The 17691-nt window shown below is 56.7% G+C and overlaps 1 protein-coding gene across 2 annotated transcripts in view; it reads left to right on the top strand.

The window, feature by feature from the left end:
• GLIS1 (GLIS family zinc finger 1) overlaps positions 1 to 16644 on the top strand; it is a 229179-nt gene extending 212535 nt beyond the window's left edge. For both annotated transcript variants that reach the window (XM_045477464.1, XM_045477465.1), the window contains exons 7-11: positions 3087 to 3213; positions 7811 to 7967; positions 12861 to 13039; positions 13658 to 13825; positions 16114 to 16644. In XM_045477464.1, coding sequence (XP_045333420.1) covers positions 3087 to 3213; positions 7811 to 7967; positions 12861 to 13039; positions 13658 to 13825; positions 16114 to 16271 — 789 coding nt within the window. In that variant the 3' untranslated portion in view covers positions 16272 to 16644. The remainder of the gene's footprint in view (positions 1 to 3086; positions 3214 to 7810; positions 7968 to 12860; positions 13040 to 13657; positions 13826 to 16113) is intronic.
• Positions 16645 to 17691: the final 1047 nt, after the last annotated feature.

The raw sequence follows: 17691 nt of genomic DNA, 5'->3' as shown, positions 1-17691 counted from the left end.
TAAGGGTGTAGAACAGTACTTAGCCCAAAGTAAAAGCTCTGAGAAGAAGTTGGTGCATGTTGTCATTAAGCACTGGGCAGGCCAAGACAGCAAGGAGAGCGTTCCCAAGAGTGACTAAAGCTTGAAACAGCAGGCACCTTGCCTGTCTCGAGGCCAGGCAGCTACGCAAGGAGGAGAGGTGTCCTGCGGGGAGCAGACGTGACAGGCCCAAAGCTCTGCCGAGGAGTTTGGGCCATCCTGAGGACAGTGGGTGTCATCAAGGGGTCTTAAGCAGAGAAGGGACGTGTCACCTTGAAAGATGGCTCTGGGGGGCCATATGGAGAACTGGTTGGGGCTGGTTGGGAAACCTGAGGCAGGGAGGCCGCTGCTGGGAAGCAGGAGAGGTGGTGGGGGTGGCTTGGGGCAGAGTGGGACGGCGGGCGGGGGCGGGGGAGAAGGGGGTTGGCAGAGGAGTAGCAGAAACAGATTGTGGGGGGCAGGATGGTGGTGGCCCCCTTCACCAGGACAGGGGGTCTAAGAAAGAAGCAGGCTTGTGGGAGAAAGCATTGAGTTCTGTTTGGACAACAAGTGTGTGAGCCACAGAGGGACCCAGTGCAGCAGGGGGATGGGACAGCTACTTGGTGCAAAGCCCACCTCTCGGTTCATCCCACATCTCCAGAAGAGCACCAGGGCCATGTACGGTGGGTACTTGAGTGCAAGGGAGGACGGGGGCGGGGTGGGGGGGGGTGAAGAGAAAACCAGGGCCAATCCAGGGACATCAGCATGACAGCGGACAACAGAGCAAAGAGAGCCTGTTAATTTGCCCTGCAAGATTTATGGAGCACGTACTGTTTTCCGAGATACAGCTGCAAATAAAGCAGAGAAAGTCTAGAGGCTGGAGAAAGAAAACTACTTCAGTCCTGTGGGGTGGGGGCGTACAGAGATGGGTCTGGGACAGGCAGGCCTCAGCTGGGAAGACGTTGCAGGGGCACAGCCAGGCTTGAGGCTTTGGTCTTCATCCTGCAGGCAATGGGGAGCCACTGGAAGCAGAAGAGGAGAGGAGGGACACCGTCAGAGTATGCACATGAGCTTGCTGGTGAAAACACCACATCTGTATTCACTCTGGTGAGGGAGGGACGAACCTGAACCTGAACCTGAACCCAGCGCTGAGCCTGGTGTTTCACAGGCTCATTTAGTCTTCTCTATGAATCTAGGGGGTGGGCAGTTTTTAATCCCCCATCTTAGACGTGGAAACTGAGGCCCAGAGAGTTAACAAATCTACAGGGTTGTGCAACGCAGGAGTGACGGAGCCAAGGGTCCCACCCCAGACCTGCCTGTCCCCGGGGCCTGAGCTCTTTCTACTGATCTCAGGTTGAAGGGCCTGAGCAGGGACAGGGAATGGCCTGGGCTCCATGCCAAGGAGGCCTCTATCCCGAGCAGACTGGTGCCCGAGGACCAGAATCCTGCCCTGGTTTTCCCAGGCCCCATGCTTGGCTCGCACTGAGCCCCAGGGACCTGGGGCCGCAGATCTGCAAACTTCCCAACCATAAGCATCCATTAGGAGCCATCGGGGACGATGTATCTTTCTGGGTAAAGCGACCCTTGTATTATGACAGCTCCTTGGCAGCCCTGCTGCGTTTCAGAGAGAATTAGAAATGCTTTTCTTCCTTAATTCTCCTCTCCTGCTGCTCCTAATCCGATCGACATTGCGGTCTGCAAGAACATGCCTTGGCCCTCTTTTGCCAGAAACTTAATTTACATGGAAAACAGCTGCTGGGTCAGGGAGCCGAGGGCCCATCGGGAGGCTGGGGACGCCTTCCCCAGGCCTGGGTGCTAGCCTTCTGGCCTGGGAAGGTGGAAAAACCCTTGGGGCTGACTCTCAGCTGCTGTGTGATGTAGCACAAGGCTCTCACCTTCTCTGGGTCTGTTTTGTCCCAGGTGGAATGAGGATCTGGACAAAATCTTCAGGGCTCTGAGAGTCAGGCTTGGGGACTTCCCTAGGAGAGGGGCCCCTTCCCTTCCAGATGCGCTCCTGCCTCATGGCCCGATGTCCCAAGGGCCTCAACTGGCCACTCCCTGTCCCCATCTGGCCTCTCTGGGAAGGCGAAGACATTCTGGGCTATGGAGCTCGAGTCTACCTTAAAGACGGCTAAGGGTTGTTGGCCAAGGATTTGCCCACCCAGGCTTGTTCTCAGCCAGTGACCTCGAGTCCATATATGGATCCAGCATGCCTACTGTCACATGACCATGTGGGACACGGCCAGCTGGGGTCAGCCAGCCCTTCACACAAGCTTGTCCATACCTGTCATCTCCTTACTCCACCTAGCAGCCTGGGGGGTGGTGGTGGTGATTGTCATTGCTTATTACAGGCAGGGGAGAGCCAGAGAGGTTAAGGTATTTGTCCAGTGTCACACAGGGAGGAAGAAGAGATGGGAGTGGAGTTTGAACTCGGGTTGCCCTGGACTATTTCCATCATGCCTCATACCAGGAAGAAAGGAGGATGGGGGCAAGGCGGAGAGAAGGAAAGACACTCTCTGGGTGCCCACTGTATGTTACTCTGCCCACATGAATTCATTGTGGGGCAGCCCCGAGAACGGGCCACATGGAGCTCTGGCTACCTGCGGGAGGCCCCAGCTGCTGTACTTTGACACCCTTCTGGGCACATGTGAGAGGCCATGGCTCCTGTAGGCTGCTCCCAGCCAAGGACTGAGTGTGGCAGGCCCTGCAGAGATGCTGATGCCTGGGAGACACAGGACCCCATGACTTCCAGCACACTTCAGCTCCCTGAGGACTCCTAGTCTAGAAGCTTCCACCAAACTCCTTCCCCCCTCTTCCCTTTCCCAGACTGCCCAGCTCCCTGGTTTTCTGTCACGCAGGCACTTCCCCTGTTAAAATCCTTGCATGTTCACTCCTAGTGTTTGCTTCTCAGACCTGAACTAACCCAACGTATACAGTTCGCTCCGTTTTACAGATGAGGAAACTGAGGTGCAGTGAGGTGAAGGGTCTTGCTCTGGAGCCACCATCCTTGCCCTGTCCCCTAAACCGAGGGTTGCCGGTGGGAAGATGGTCTCGCACTAACACCCTCTCTCCCTCTGCTTGTTCCTCAGCTGCACACAGGCCCTGATACTGAGGCTGACGTTCTGACCGAATGTCTGGCCCTGCAGCAGCTCCACGGGTCCACACAGCTGGTGGCCGGCGAGAGGAAGGGTGGCCGCGCCCCGGAGCTGCTCCCAGGTATGCGTGTGGAGAGGCAGCGGCCAGGTGCACAGCCCAGGAGGGCTCTTTCACAGCCAGCCAGCCCTGCAGGAAGACAGTGATGCTCTGTGGGTGCCCAGGGGCCGGTGGGGAGCACCCGCTCCTCTGACATACCTTCCTTCACACTCTCGTGTGGCGCCAGTGCCCAGGGGAGGAAGCCTAGGATCCTTTCAGCCTGCCCTTCGGGGCCTCACGGGACCGAGGCACTCCCAGCGGCCTCCCACACCAGCCTTGCTTGGCACGTCAAACATAGTTCCTTGGACATCCCGTGCTCCCTCTTGCCTCTGAGCCACCATATACACCCTGCCGGCCTCCTCACCCCAGCCCTTCACCGAGGCAGCTTCTGCACTTTCTTCAGGCCCCACCTCAAGGTTCAGGCCTGGGCCTCAACCTAAAGACCCACATGCTCCCCACCAGGACTCCATACCACAGCTTCCGGCTTCAGAGGAGAAAACCGAGGCTCGGAGAGGGTGGGCAAATTGGTCCAGATCACTTCCAGCTTATTCAATTCTGTGGCCTAGAGGTGGAGCCCCTCAACCCCCGGGACCCTTCAGGGCCATCCAGCTGGACACTCAGAGCCACTGGTCCAGCCGACATAGCCTGTCTGTCCTCCCCAGGAGGCCGCAGGCCGGGAGGCGGGTCTCGGGTCCAGCAGGAACGCTTCACTGCGTGGCTTGCGATGTGGCCCGCAGGCAGATTCCAGCTGACAAGACTCGTGCTCTACCCTCCCCATCCCACAAAGAAACCACAGTATCAGAGCAGAAAGCTCTTCCCACCCTCTGGGATTTCTTGAATTACTCTAACCATTTTAGACATTTCTTATTTTCTAATTTTTAATGCTTTCCCCTCAGTGTTGAGGTAGCAACAGATTTAAAAACTAAGTCGAAGCATTTACCAAACAGCCTCAGGGAGAGAAGGTGTTTACACTTTTTCTGGGTTGCCCTACCCTCACATAGGTCCACAAGGGCAAGGACACCCCGGGAGGGTGGATCTATGGAGAAGGGATCACACCCTCCTTCCTCCAGCTAGAGGCCCCTCTGCCGTGGCTGTTTCTCACAGCGTCAGATTTGCTAAAATAGCTGGCGACAAAGAGACCCGAGGGATAACAGGGATGTGTTGAGGATACTGAGGCTCGGCAGAAAAGAGGGCTGTGACTGATGAGCAATGGCTTCCTTGGGGAAGAAGTCCTGCAGCCCCATCATTTTGATCCTGGGAGGATTCAGGATTGGGCAGGAGGAGGACTGACCCAAGGTCATCTGGAGAAGTCAGCAGCAGATCCAGGCTAGAAGCCTGTTCTCCCAGATACCAGGCCAGGGCCTATCCCAGGGAGAAGGGCTAGGCCAGCAACAGCCACCTCTTGAGCGCCCGCATGGGCTGGTCACTAAGCAAACATCATCTCATTCAGTCCCCATGAGCCCATGCTGCAGATGAGAAACAAAGTCACTGAGGCCGCAGCACGGATGGTGGGGGCATTAGGGTAATACGCCTATGCAGGCCTGCTCCAATAGCAAGTGAGTGGTGTCCTCCTTGCCTGAAGCCTCAGTTTCTCCCCCAGACCTGCTGTGACAACAGATGTGATTGTGACGCCATCACTTATATAAACCCGCTGTGACCGATAATTTTTGTCATCATTATTATTCTTGCTCATCGTGAATGAAAAGAGGAACCATTTATTCACCCATCTCCTAATAATTTACAGCCAGCATTTATTGAATATTTTTCACCCCAGGAAGCCATTCTAGGGGTTGTACAAGTACGTGTTCACAGAATCCTCACGTCAGCCTCATAAAGTACATGCTACTATGCTCTTTCTTTTCCAGATGAGGAAACTGAGGCCTCGAGAGGTTAAGTAACTTTTTGCTGACGTCCCACAGCCAGTAAATGGCAGAGGCCAGGCTTGAACCCAGGCCGTCTGGCCACAGGCCCTGCCCTTAATCAGAGAGTCTGCTGCCTCCCTGATGTTGATGCTAGATCTCACCATCCTGGGCACCTGCTGTGTGCCAGGCTCTGTGCCGGTCCCTGTCCTCAAGCTGCTTCCAACACAGCAGGGAGACAGGGACCAACCAGGAGAACCCAGAAGTCCTGGATCCCTCTGGGTTTCAGTGCCAAGTTCTTCCGTAGGCAACACTGCAAATGCTTGAGGCACAGTTGGGAACAGATGTTAGGGCCAGAGGTTAAGCGCTCATGGCTGATGATTGATGATGCTGATTTATAGCCTCAAATGGTGCATTTGGGGGAGAGGCCAGCAGGCTCCATGGCGTCCTCCTCCTGCTGCCCCTCATGATGACTCCCTCATTGCCATCCACTGTCTGTCCACTGCTTGACATGCCTCGTTCACACACTCAGTGGCCCACCCTGTGTCTGTCTGCGTGGGGCTGGACAGTCAGGGCAAAAGGCAGGGGGAAACGGGACAGATTCAAGGAGTGTTAGGTCAGAGAAGTCCAGAACAGAAGAGTTGAGGACAAGGGAGGAGCTGGCAAGGATGACCTCGAATTTTCATTGTCTGATGGTAGGAAACTCCCCAAAACCTGTCTCTCATCAGGAAGGACGAACTCACCTCACAGGAAACCCTCAGGAGTTTTTCTGGCAGGCTCCTTTAGCAGACCCAGGTAACGTGATGGGCAGCGAGGATATGAGAAGCACGAGGTCGGCATGGCTGAGGGAGAGAAAGCAGGATTTATCAGGATTCTAGGCCTTCCTAGCTGTCAGGCCCCCAAATTGGTTCAAGATGGCAGGTGAGGAGGTGCTCCGAAAAGTGGTGAGCAGAGCAAGCCGTGAGCAGCACCGAGCCAGGCTCCATCCACAAAATCTCCTCCAGTGCCTTCCTGACAAAGCTGGGGGATCGGGGGGGAGGATGGGTGGTAAAGGGTGATGGTGGATAGATGGATGGGCAGGGCTGTCCGTGGGCAGAGTTCCCTGAGACAGAGGGGTAAGGACTGCAGAAGGGAGGAAGGCCCCCAAGAGCCCATTTAGAGCACTGGGGTCTCACAGCCCAGTGAAGCCTGGACCATAGGACCCTATCTGGCTATCTAGGACGTAGCCTGAGCCGGAGCCCCAGGCCATTTCCTGGGCCTCGCTTTAAACAGACTTTCTTTTGGTATCACTTGGGAGGCCTGATTAGCTGCGGTTGAAGATTTGAGCTTGCAACCCCTGCCCTGGCCTCCTCAATCCCTGGTCGTAACTCCATGAATTGCAGGCCTGGGTGAGAGGGGCCAGCCTGAGACAGGCTAGCCTGGAACGGCAGCCATCTGACAAGGTGAAACTTCCTTCTTTATGTGGTTTGTGCTCAGATGGTCCTCGTGATAGGGAGCCTTGGGTCTCGATCCGTGATGACCAGAGTAATATTCAAAACGTAACAGCTGGCCCAGGTGAGCTCTGACTAATCAGCATGGACACCGCATCAGGACGGCTCTGCGTGTGGCCCCCCGGTCTGCAGAGTCTTCCCAGGGCATCAACTTGATGGGTTGATTTCAAGGAAAAGGATGTCAGTTTCTATTAAAATGCAAATAAACGTGGCCAGATTTAAAAAGGGGAATAAGATTGGCCCCATTTTTTTTTTTCAGATAAAATGGAGAAAAACATGGAACCCTTGCTGAGTCCCTCCCAGGCTCCAGTCCCAGAATAGGGGTCCGATCTCCCCTCTAATTGGGGTTCCTTGGTGAAGGCATTTGGGAAACACTGGCGTCAGTAACTGCTCTCAGACCGTCAGGCCCCTGGAACGACATCTGACTATGACCTAATGTCCCCCATTTGATTCTTCCCCCACCTGTCTTCTTAACAAGGGTAAGGCGCTTAGGAGTAAGAGGTGACAAAAGGTGGTATCACCCTGCAGGCGTCTTCTAGAGGTTTAGAATCGTAGACTAGAGCATGGCCGACTCCTCTCCTCAGTCAGGACCCTTGTGCAGTGTACAGCCTGTGCAACCATCTCTGGTTGTACAACCATAGGTCTCCTAGGCCGGCCTGCCATCTAGCTAGCACAGCCATCCTCTATTTGGGGTCCTTCACAGTGGACATCCAGGCTGTGCTTGCACATCTCTGGGGATGGGTCGTTCATTTCCTCCAAAGGCGGCCCATCACCCTCCAGCGGCTCTGCCCGTGTGAAGCCATGGCCAAGCCCTGGGTTCCTCTCAAGCTTCTCTCCATTCCAGGATCCATGTCTGCCTCTGGGGCTGCACAGAGCAAACCTCTTCTTTCTCAGAACAGCCCCAGAGACTTGAGGCAGCTTGCTCCATACAACCCTCCTCCCCCAAAACACACGTGTGGGCACACACACGCACACACGTGCACACGCACACAGCCTGACCTCCTAATGCCTCTGACAGCCCCTGCTAGTCCACCACCTACCCTGCTTTCAGGGTAGGCTTCAGCCCCACATGCAGCCCTTCAGCCAGGGTATGAACCGCAGCGTGGAGCCATCATCTCCCCGTTTGGGCCCCTAACCTTCTGTTAATACAACCTTGATGGTTTCCTTTTGTGTCTTTCTCTTTCTGTCAGCAGGCACACAGCTCCTGGGGTCATTCACAGCCACCTCTCAGGAGTGGCCGAAGCCCAGTGATATTTGTTTGCTTTCCTGCAGGCGTATATCCTGGCTCCATCACCCCCCATAATGGGCTCGCATCAGGCATCCTGCCCCCCATGCACGATGTCCCTTCCAGGCACCACCCACTGGACGCCACCGCCAGCTCCCACCACCATCTGTCCCCCCTGCCCGCGGCCGAGAGCACCAGGGATGGGTATGTACAGCCAGCCAATCCTCCTCCAGCATAGCGAGCAGGCACCTGCGCGGGACGAGGGCGAGGACAGGCGTCCCGCGCGCTAGATGGTCGCTACTGACCACGAAAGTAGCCAGCATTTATGCGGCACGTACTGTATACCGCACCCTGTACCAAACACTTGCCGGGCACCATCTCATTGGCGCCTCACGGCGACCCTAGCAGGTAGATGGTATTGGCATCTGAACTTTGTGCCGCCTCCCCTCGTGTGCGCCTCCCCTGTGAGCGCAGCCATGGGAAGACGCTGTGCACCCGCACCGCATTCCGGACGGCCGTACCAGGCCTCCTTGGGAGTCTCACCCTGGCTTCTCTTTGGCTCAGACCATGCGTTTGGTGAGCAGACTGCCCGCTGCCCACACCAGAGGTGCTCATCCTGCCCTCATCCCCACTTCTGGCCGCTGCAGCCGTGATCATGGTTCAGCCTGCCGGGCTGTCCCGGGGCCCTTGCTGTAGGATCACTGCAGAGAGGAGTAGCCTTTTCTGTATTCAATGTGGTTCCCATTGTGGCCGCTTAATCGGCTGGAAATGGTAAATGTGCTAATTGCTGGTCCCTAATGCTGCCAGAATCTGTTTTCCTTGCAGATGGGCAGAGGGAGGTCACACAGCCCCACCTCCTGCCTTGCCTGCCACTTTCACTTATCGCTAGCAGGACTTGATCAGACTTGGCCCCCAAGGCCTGACCTCAGTACCTGCCTCCTCCTCTGCCCTTCCTCCCTAAGGCCACAGCCTTAGCCTTGGCATTGGCCTGCCTGTGCCTGGGACCAGCCCGGCTTCATCACCAAGTTTGTGGCCCAGGACTCCGAACTAGGCTCCTTCTGCTCCTCACTCATCCATTCATTCGGTGTCCGGTTCCTGCGTCCTTGGTGTGGGCAGGCCCTGGGCCCGGTGCTGGAGCCGCCGGTGAGCCCAGGCCTGGAGGAACTCATCACCATGAGGAGGGGAGATAGAGCCGCAGGGATTGGCCACGCGGGACAAGTGCTCTGAGGGAAGAAGCAGAAGGGGCTGTGGAAGCCCAGAGGAGAACCCAGTGAGCTGGAGGACGTCAGGGAAGGCTTCCTGGAGGTGATGCTAAGCCGGGCCTCCGAGGTTAAGTAGGAGTTGACCGAGTGGAGAGATTGGGAGGGACTAGCAGCGAGAGTGTAGACATGGTGAGAGCTTGGCGTGTTCTGGGAAACATGAACCTTTGTGTGGGGTGACAAGCTCAGGAGGGAGGTCGCCAGGGCCAGATCACGAGGCCTGCGGCAGGAGTGTATCCGAAGGGTGCCGAGCAGGGATGTGGTCAGTCCGGGGAGGAGAGTGCAGCCTGCAGTGTGGGGCTGGTTGCCAGGGCAGGCATCAAATGTGGGTGGATGGCAGCCTGGGCCAGGGCTGGTGGGTGGGGAGGAGGAACACCAGGAGGCATTAGTGACAGAGCATAAGCAGGGCAGGGGGAAACTCCCACTGGGCGGGGAGAGGAGGAGGGAGGAGCCACCAGAGATGAGCCCCTGGGGAGGCAGAAGTGCTGTTCACGGAGCAGGGAAAGTGGGAAGACTGTGAGCGGGGGGGGGGGGGGGGGGGGGGGGGAGGCACGACGAGGCTGCCTGATGGGGCTCAAAGGGGGGCCCAGAGAACCAGGCCTCCCTGAGCCTCAGTTTCTTCCTCTGTAAAATAGGTATTAAAATACCCTCCTCTAAGAAGGTGGTGAGGATCAGCCATGCCTGAAATACACATGCCTGGCATTGTATGTATCACCTGGGACAGGTTCCACGGACACTACCCACCTCCCCACCCACCGGCTCAGGCCACCTGCTCACCCACCAGCCGGCCCCAAAACATCTCCAACCAAAGAAAAATAAACCACAGAGGCCTTTCCCTGCTCAGGCCCGTGCTCTCTACTCCGCCTCATTCATCACCCGCCTGCCGCCTGCATAAGTGCCGGTCAAGAATTCCTGCAGCGAGAGGCAGAGTGATGACAAGACCAGGACAGCCGGGCCCGCCATCCGCCTGCCCTTGCCTACGGGAGTGGGAGCGAGGGCTCGGGTCATCCCAACAGCCAGGCGCCTCGGCTCCTTGGGCTGGGCTGCAGGAGAGGAGGGCCCTCAAGCCCGACACCAGGCCCAGGCCCGGGCCCGGCTTGAATGGGTTTCTTTTTTCAGCCCCTGAGAAGAGAGGCAAGGCGGGGAAAAGGCCTTCAGCCTCCCCTTCCTGCCAAAGTCAACAGGGAAGGCCACTCGCGGCTCCCCGGTGGTTTGCTGGGACATTTAAATAGCTTGACAGAATTATCTGATTCACTCAAAAATATGCTAAGAGGGCCTGACTTCATGACCAAATTTATTTACCCTGGCTCAGAGTAGACGCCGAATAGGGCAGTTTTTTTTTTTTTTTTTCCCCAGCCCCATACGAGGTATGAAGCCAAGCCAGTGAGGTTTTATATTAATTTTTATAGGTTCCAATTGAAGCAAAAATATTTGATTTAGGAATCATTTGCATGACTCAGAAGAGGAGCTCCAGATGATCTTTTTTTCCTTTTAAAGAGTTCAGGTAGAGCAGCGTAACCTCAGCCTTCACGTCTGCTGTGGAGAGTCGTGTTCTGTTTAATTTCACTGGCTGTGAAGGTGGCAAATGTGAATTTATGGCAGGTTTGAGACAGGAAAAACAAACTTTGAGAATGCGTGGTTTTTTTCCCCCTTCAGATCTGGTTCTCCTTAATTCTGCAATGCTGTTAATCTCTGGGTTTTGTAGCCGAGTGATTAAGAAACCCATTTGTTAGTATTTATCAGCTGTTTGCTGTGTGTCAGGCCCAGTGCTAAGCACAGAGTGCCTCAGAGGCAGAGACCTGGCCCTCCCCACGAGCTCCCAGGGGAGGGGACGATCAGGAAGTCAGGGAAGAGCTGTGTATGGGTGCCAGGATGGGGTGGGCGTAAGGCCAGTGGACCCCATGAAGAGGGCTTGAAGGAGGACCCACCCCCCTGGCCACGCCACGGCCCAGCCTCTCTGGCCTCAGCCAGAGAACTTGTTGTGAGGACACACAGCTCGTGCACAGCCCTCTACAGTTTACAGACTGCAGTGGTAGACCCTGTCCCACTTGACGGCCCAGTGAGAGAGGCCTAAAAATGTTAATGATGACGATAATGAGAATTTATGGAGCTTCGATGAGGATTCAGTTCATTAACTTGATGTTGAGGGGTACCTAGAGTGTGTTAGATGTTGGGCTGGGGACTAGGGACCCGGGCCTAAGGCCCTCCCTCTGTCTTCAGCACGCTCACAGTGGTGGGGTTCCAGACATGTGAATGATGGCAGTGCAGCCAAGGGGCAGAAACGGCAGGATGCCCAGGCTGGAGGGAGCAGATGGGGACCCAGCAGAGTTACAGACGTGGAGCCCACTGGCCTCTCCCCAAATCTTTCTCTGTTTCAGAGAAAGGCACTGATCTGTCCCTTTAACCCATCATGTTTTAGAGGGTAGGCAAGGGTAATATTCCTGGCCTGAAAAGGTCACCTATAGCTGTGACATTGAATTTATACTATATTTTAATGTGGATGGTCCAAAATCCCAAATGCCAACAAGAAGATGGACTCTTTGAGCCACCCCCCCCACCCTTTCTGCAATGCACATAAGTGCTTTGTAGGCTAGGAGCCTTCAGCCTGGTCCCAAGAGCCCCTAAGTCCATCTGACCTCAGGGCCATGTTGGTTCCTGTGAACAGATTCCAGAGGCTTAGGTGGCAGCGTGAGGAAGGAACCTAGTTCACAGTGATATGCAGTCCAGTTAGATGACCCACATGGGCTCAGCTGGGTTCAAGGTAACTAAACAGCTCTACACTACTACAGCCGCATTTCAGAACATGAGCTTCCAGAGAGCCCAGACTTGGGCCTGTACCACCTCAGGCTCTGTATGAATGGAGGTGGTGAGCCCCCCATCACAGGATGTATGCAAGTGGAGGGGAGATGTCCAGGGATGGAGACAGAAGGCCCCTGAAGGCACACTGTGCAGGGGAATAAAGCCCAACTTGGACATCAGACCTATCTTCTAGTTTTCTTTCCCACATCTTTAGAATAACGATGACGATTCGTGGAGTAGCTGAGAATACCTCTGATGTCATCTTGGGTGCTTTGTCTATTTTGATTTATTTAGTTTTACCCTTGTCATAACCTGTGAGGTCAGTGCTGTGCGGCCGGGAGTTGGTGAGCAGCCTCTCTGAACCTTGGTTTTTTGATCTGTGAGGCAGACACAAGAACTTCTCTCATGGGGCCTGAGGCGAGACAGAGGCTCAATCAGTGGGGACTGGAAGGGCCATGGAATGTTCTCCTGCTAAGGAAGCACGAGAGCTTTCAGTGCACCTGCTCCTGGGCTTGTCCTCCAGAGGCGGCCGGAGCGGCAAGCACATAGGGGAAGTGTCAGGATCCAGTGGTTAGCTGGTGGTTAGCCCTGGGTGATAAGAGTAGTAAAGTGCACCAGGGGGAGACACAGCCACACTGTGAGGAAACCAAGGCTTTAAGAGACATTAAGCAACTTGCCCAAAGTCACGTGGCCAGTGAGAGCAGATGGGTAGAAAACAGTTTTGTCGACTCCAAGGCCCATGTTTATAACCAGTGTTCCTTGCTGATTTCCAGTCCTAAAGGCCAGATAGAAGTTCTCTACTGATTCCTTTGGATTCTGAAGCTCAGAGGACTTTAACATTTAATTCCAGTTTGAACATACTCAGAAGTAAAAGCTTCCTCTTCTAACTGCACTGTCGTAAGTCAGAGCGGAGCAGGTGGTGAGCTCAGCGTTGCTAGAGGGAAGCAAGCAGCAGCAGCCATGCCTCTGGCCCCCACTCCCCACCCCACACACTGCCCCCAGAGCCTCTCCTGCTGATGGCCATCTCTGTTCTCTCCAGGTTGGGACCCGGCCTCCTCTCACCTATGGTCAGCCCACTGAAGGGGCTCGGGCCACCACCGTTGCCACCATCCTCCCAGAGCCATTCTCCAGGGGGCCAGCCCTTCCCCACACTCCCCAGCAAGCCACCCTACCCGCCTTTCCAGAGCCCTCCACCCCCGCCTCTGCCCAGTCCGCAAGGTAAGCTCTGGCTGAGGGCCTCTCCATATGTCTCCACTGACTCCTCCAGTGTCCAGGAGGAACAAGGCACTGACGTAGGGCAGGGAGGCGGGGACTCGGAATGACGGAGGGCACTGAGGGCCACCGTGAGAGAAACCAGGAGTCGGGTGACCCGACATACCTCGTCCAGGGCACTTCCTGGAGGAAATTCCACCTGAGGGGTGAGGAAGCGTTTGTCCCATTGACAAGGCATCGCAGGGCTCTCCCAGCAGAGGGAACAGCATCTACACTGGCAGGGGGGTGGGTACAGCCTGCTGCTTGGAGGAGGTGAGTGAGCGGGCATCTCAGGAGGTGGGGATGGAGGGCCAACAGTCCCCTCCCTCAGAGCACTATGTCAGCCACAAAGTCCAGCGCAGCCACGTGAGGCCACCTCGCCCTACCCCCTCCGGTGCCAGACAGAGCTGGGAAAGGGGCCCAGGACCCTGGCACCTTCTCCACCCTGGGGCTCTCTTCTCTGCTTTGCACCCACCGTGCCTGGACAGGACAATGCGGGAGGCTGGACAATGCAGCGGGGTGGTCCCCTCTCTGCCCTGGGCGGTTTTCCTTTGTTAACGCATCCCCTGCCGCCTCCCTTTGCAGGGTACCAGGGCAGCTTCCACTCCATCCAAAGTTGCTTCCCCTATGGTGACTGCTACCGGACGGCCGAGCCAGCAGCCAGCGGGGACAGTCTGGCCGGGGAAGCCCACGGCTTCAACCCCCTGCGGCCTAATGGCTACCACAGCCTCAGCGCACCTTTACCTGCCACAGGTGAGCCCCACTTGCACGCCTCTCTTCCCTGGCCACCTACCAAGGCCCAGCCCTGTGCTGGGTACTTGTGCACATTGTCCTGAAGCCTTGGGACAGCCCAGAGGGGCAGAGTCCTCTCCATTTTACAGAAAGGGAAATAAAGGCTCACACAGGTCCCAGGACCCCACAGAGTTGGGATTTGCACCCTGTCTACCTCCGACGTCGTGTTTCTTCCACACTGTCGCACAGCAGGTGTGTGATACGTGTCTGGACTCTGGCAGGTTTCTGAAGACAGAAGACTCAAACTGGACGCTTGCAGGCTAGTTGAGGTTTCCCTTTAAATTTTTAGTGAGCACAGAGTATGTACACAGTTGTGGACCCTGGGGAGACAGCAGGGAAAGAGACAAATACTGATCTCTCTTTAACAAATAAAGAAAATGAGGCCAGAGAGGCCACCCTACCGGGAAAGACAGGACCTAGAGGTTGTGCTTGTTCCTTGTGCTGCATCCGTGTCCCCTACAGGGCCCTGGGCCTTCCCCACGTAATGCCCCTGGCTGGGGTGGAGAAACCCAGTGAGAGGGAGGGCTTTGCACAGCCCAGGGTGGAATCAGGCTCAGATCAGCGGGGCCAGGGCTGATCAGAGCAGGGGCATCGGATGGGGGGGGCGGGGGGAGGCAGACCCTCCCTGAGTTCCCCAAGCCCAGCTCCACCCCGAGTGAGCCTCCAGGCCTGGGTCCAGCTGGAAGTTACAAGTTCTGGGCAGGCTGGGGGCCACAGACAAAGGGGAGCCTGAGACCCTGTGCCAGAGGCCCCTTGGGCAGCTCTGGGTGTGTGCAGCCGGGGATCGAGGATTAAGGACATAGGGACAGTAATGAGGCCACAGACAAGCATGCAGAAACCTGTGGGTCCATCTGCGTGAGGGCCCATGTGTTCCTGTTCACACACAGGTTCTCACGTCCACGTACGTCTTCTTTTGTCACGTGTTTGTGGTCCCGTCTGTGTGGACACATTGTGTGTTATCCATCCCATGACCCCTGTGTGCACAGACTGTGTTCAACCGTGGTGTAGGTGTGTCTGTAGGTGGACGCGGGTCACATACATGCACCATAGGCAGATGTGTGCCGATCACAGGGTGCGTGCGGGTGGGTGGGGCGTGTTCCGCGTGTGCACGTGCGTGGGTTGGTGTGCGATGAGGCCCTGGCTGCTGTTCCCGGCACTGCTGGCTCACCACCTCATCCTCCCCCTGCTCCATCCAGCCTGCGGCGAGCTTTCTTGGGGTTTAGCAGCAGAAATCGGTAACTCTGATGGGCAAGAGGCAGCTTCCATGCCCCCACACCAGGGTGGTGGATTCTTCCAGCCTCCCGTCTCCCCTGCTATCTGGGTGGCAGCCCGGCGTTCAGTGCCCGTCCCAGGCCCCGTGCATCTGCCTGTATGTCCTCTGCCAAGCTGAGAATAGACAAGCTGGATTGATCCAGACTGATAGGGTGGGGCTGTGGGGCCTCGGGGTAGTAGTTCGTCGTGATCCCATTGCACAGATGGGAAGACTGAGGCCTGCCTGTCATGGGCTACGCGGATTTGTGACAGCAACTCAGGGACAGAGCCCTTAAGGGCCGGGACTGGATAAGACAACCTCTCCAGGCCCCTCCAGGGTAAGGGCCTCTGAGCAGCGGAGCATGTCCAATGGAAGAACCAGGTGTCTCAGGGCCAAATGGATCTGGGTTCAAATCCCAGTTCCCCCACTTACTGCCAATATGACCTCAGGCAAGTGTCTTGGCCTCTCTCAGCCCATCTTCTCGGTTATAATATAGAATAATGACTCCTACCTCACAGGATTGTTGTGACTGAAGGGAGATAAGACTTCAGTGAAACCTTGGTAAGAGCCCAGTCAGTGCTGGTCCCTTCTTTGGGTTTCTCGTGTCTGGTGGGGTGAAGGAACCTGAAAGGGTGGGGGGTGCGCTGTGCTGCTCTGCCAGGAGGGGCCCAGCCCCCGAGGACAAGAGCTGTGATAGCCCATCCCACCCTCCCCCACATTCGGCCCTACAGTCCAGCGCTGGGTGACAGACTACTCCAAGCCAGCCGGCTGTCTGTCCAGCTTCCCCGGGTCCCTTGGCAGTGCAAGGCCTGGAGCACCTCCTCCCACCCAGCAGCTCCCCTGTCCGGAAGAGCAGAGGCTCCGAGCAGGCCCCACTGAAGGGATACTGTGTGAAGGGACCCTGGACAGGAAGGTGGGGTCAGGGGGCTGGGAGAAGATGACAAAGCATAGCCCTTGCATCCTCCAGCCCGGACCCTGTTCCCTCCCACACCCACAGGCTACGAGGCCCTGGCCGAAGCCCCGTGCCCCACAGCACTGCCACCACAGCCATCTGAAGACATTGTGTCCAGTGGCCCCGAGGACTGCGGCTTCTTCCCCAATGGGGCCTTTGACCACTGCCTGAGTCACATCCCGTCCATCTACGCAGACACCTGAAGGAAGGCCCAGCCTGCACCTGTCCTCCCTCCATCGCAGACACTACCTTGCCCACTCGCCATCTGTCCCCACCCTCTGTGCACCCAGCCTGAGCCGCCAGGCCAAGGCTCCCCACAAACTCAGGGTGCTGGGTCTGCGGCGGCTGCCCTGCGCTGGCCAGGGACAATCGCCTGAGCCCGAGCTGGGTGCTCAGAGGTACCCGTCAGGATCCGTGACCCCCGACATTCCCTTGACTGTGCCTTCCTTTTTTTCCTCCCCAATGGTTTTGAAATCACAGACCTCGTGTATATAAAATGTACAGAACTTGTTTTCCATTCCCCTTCCAGTTTTATATTTTGGGTTTTACAAGAAAAACATTAAAAACTGGAAACGAGTCATGGGGGCCTAGTTTTGCCTGTGAGCCAGCAGAGTAGAGGCCGAGACCAGCGGCGGGGCGGAGAGGTGTGTAACAGAGCCGGTGTGCGAGGCTCAGAAACCAGCCCAGGCCCTGGATTCCATCAGCGGGGATGGGCGCCCACCTCACGCGGCCCCCACCATGTGCTAGTCCCAGGACCGCGCCACAAGGCAGGTGAGCCGACCAAGGCTAGGGCTAAAATTGGAGCCCGGATCACCTGACTAGACCTTTGTTCTCTGCACTGACTTCTCAGCTGGCGGAAGAACGCACTTAAATTCTGGCCCGCAGGTGGGCCAGGCTGAAGACAGCATCCCAGGTACACAGAGATCCACCCCGCACCGAGAGGTCTGGGAGGGGGGAGAGGAAACCGCTTCTGAGGGCACCAGGGCTCACCCCTTGCCCGTCTCCCTCCCCATCATCCAGGCCTGTGCAGATGGCCTGGACGCTGTCCTGCATCTCACCGTGTCCCCCTGAAGGTCACCTGGTAAAAGAAAAGTCCTCCAGGAAAATTTCTGCCTCGTCGCCTCCAAAGTGAAATGAAACAAGGGAAGTCACGTGTACTGCATGCCTACTGCGTGCCGGGCCCTCCTCCTCCAGCAGCTCTACGAGGATCTTCCTAGCTCCCTTTAGCTGCGGGCGAGCAGTCAGGATTCAGAGCCAGGTCAAAGGAACACCTCTGTGTTCCGTGTGGCTGGGTTAGGTAGGCAAACCAGATGGAAAGATCCAGCCAATCCCTCTTTACATAGTGGGAAACTGGGGTTCAGAGAAGCCACCCAGTCAAGTGGTGACAGAACCAACACTGCACCCTGTGTGCGTGCCTGCTCTCTCCCCACAACCGAGGGAGGCCGCGAGTGCTACTCCGTGTCTAGGGCTGACCTGTCAGCCCTTCCCTCTGGCTCCCAGCTGGCTCCAGCCAATGAGGAGCCCAGCTTGGGGTGCGGGCAGAGAGCAAGAGTCCCTGGGCAGGCCCCATTCTCACTCAAGGTCCCGGCTCCAGTCAGGTGGCCCTCTCCACACTGCAGGTCA

Source organism: Leopardus geoffroyi, chromosome C1 (genome assembly GCF_018350155.1).
Source record: "Leopardus geoffroyi isolate Oge1 chromosome C1, O.geoffroyi_Oge1_pat1.0, whole genome shotgun sequence".
NCBI classification, from domain to species: domain Eukaryota; kingdom Metazoa; phylum Chordata; class Mammalia; order Carnivora; family Felidae; genus Leopardus; species Leopardus geoffroyi.
This window is presented reverse-complemented; position numbering and strand designations above follow the sequence as displayed.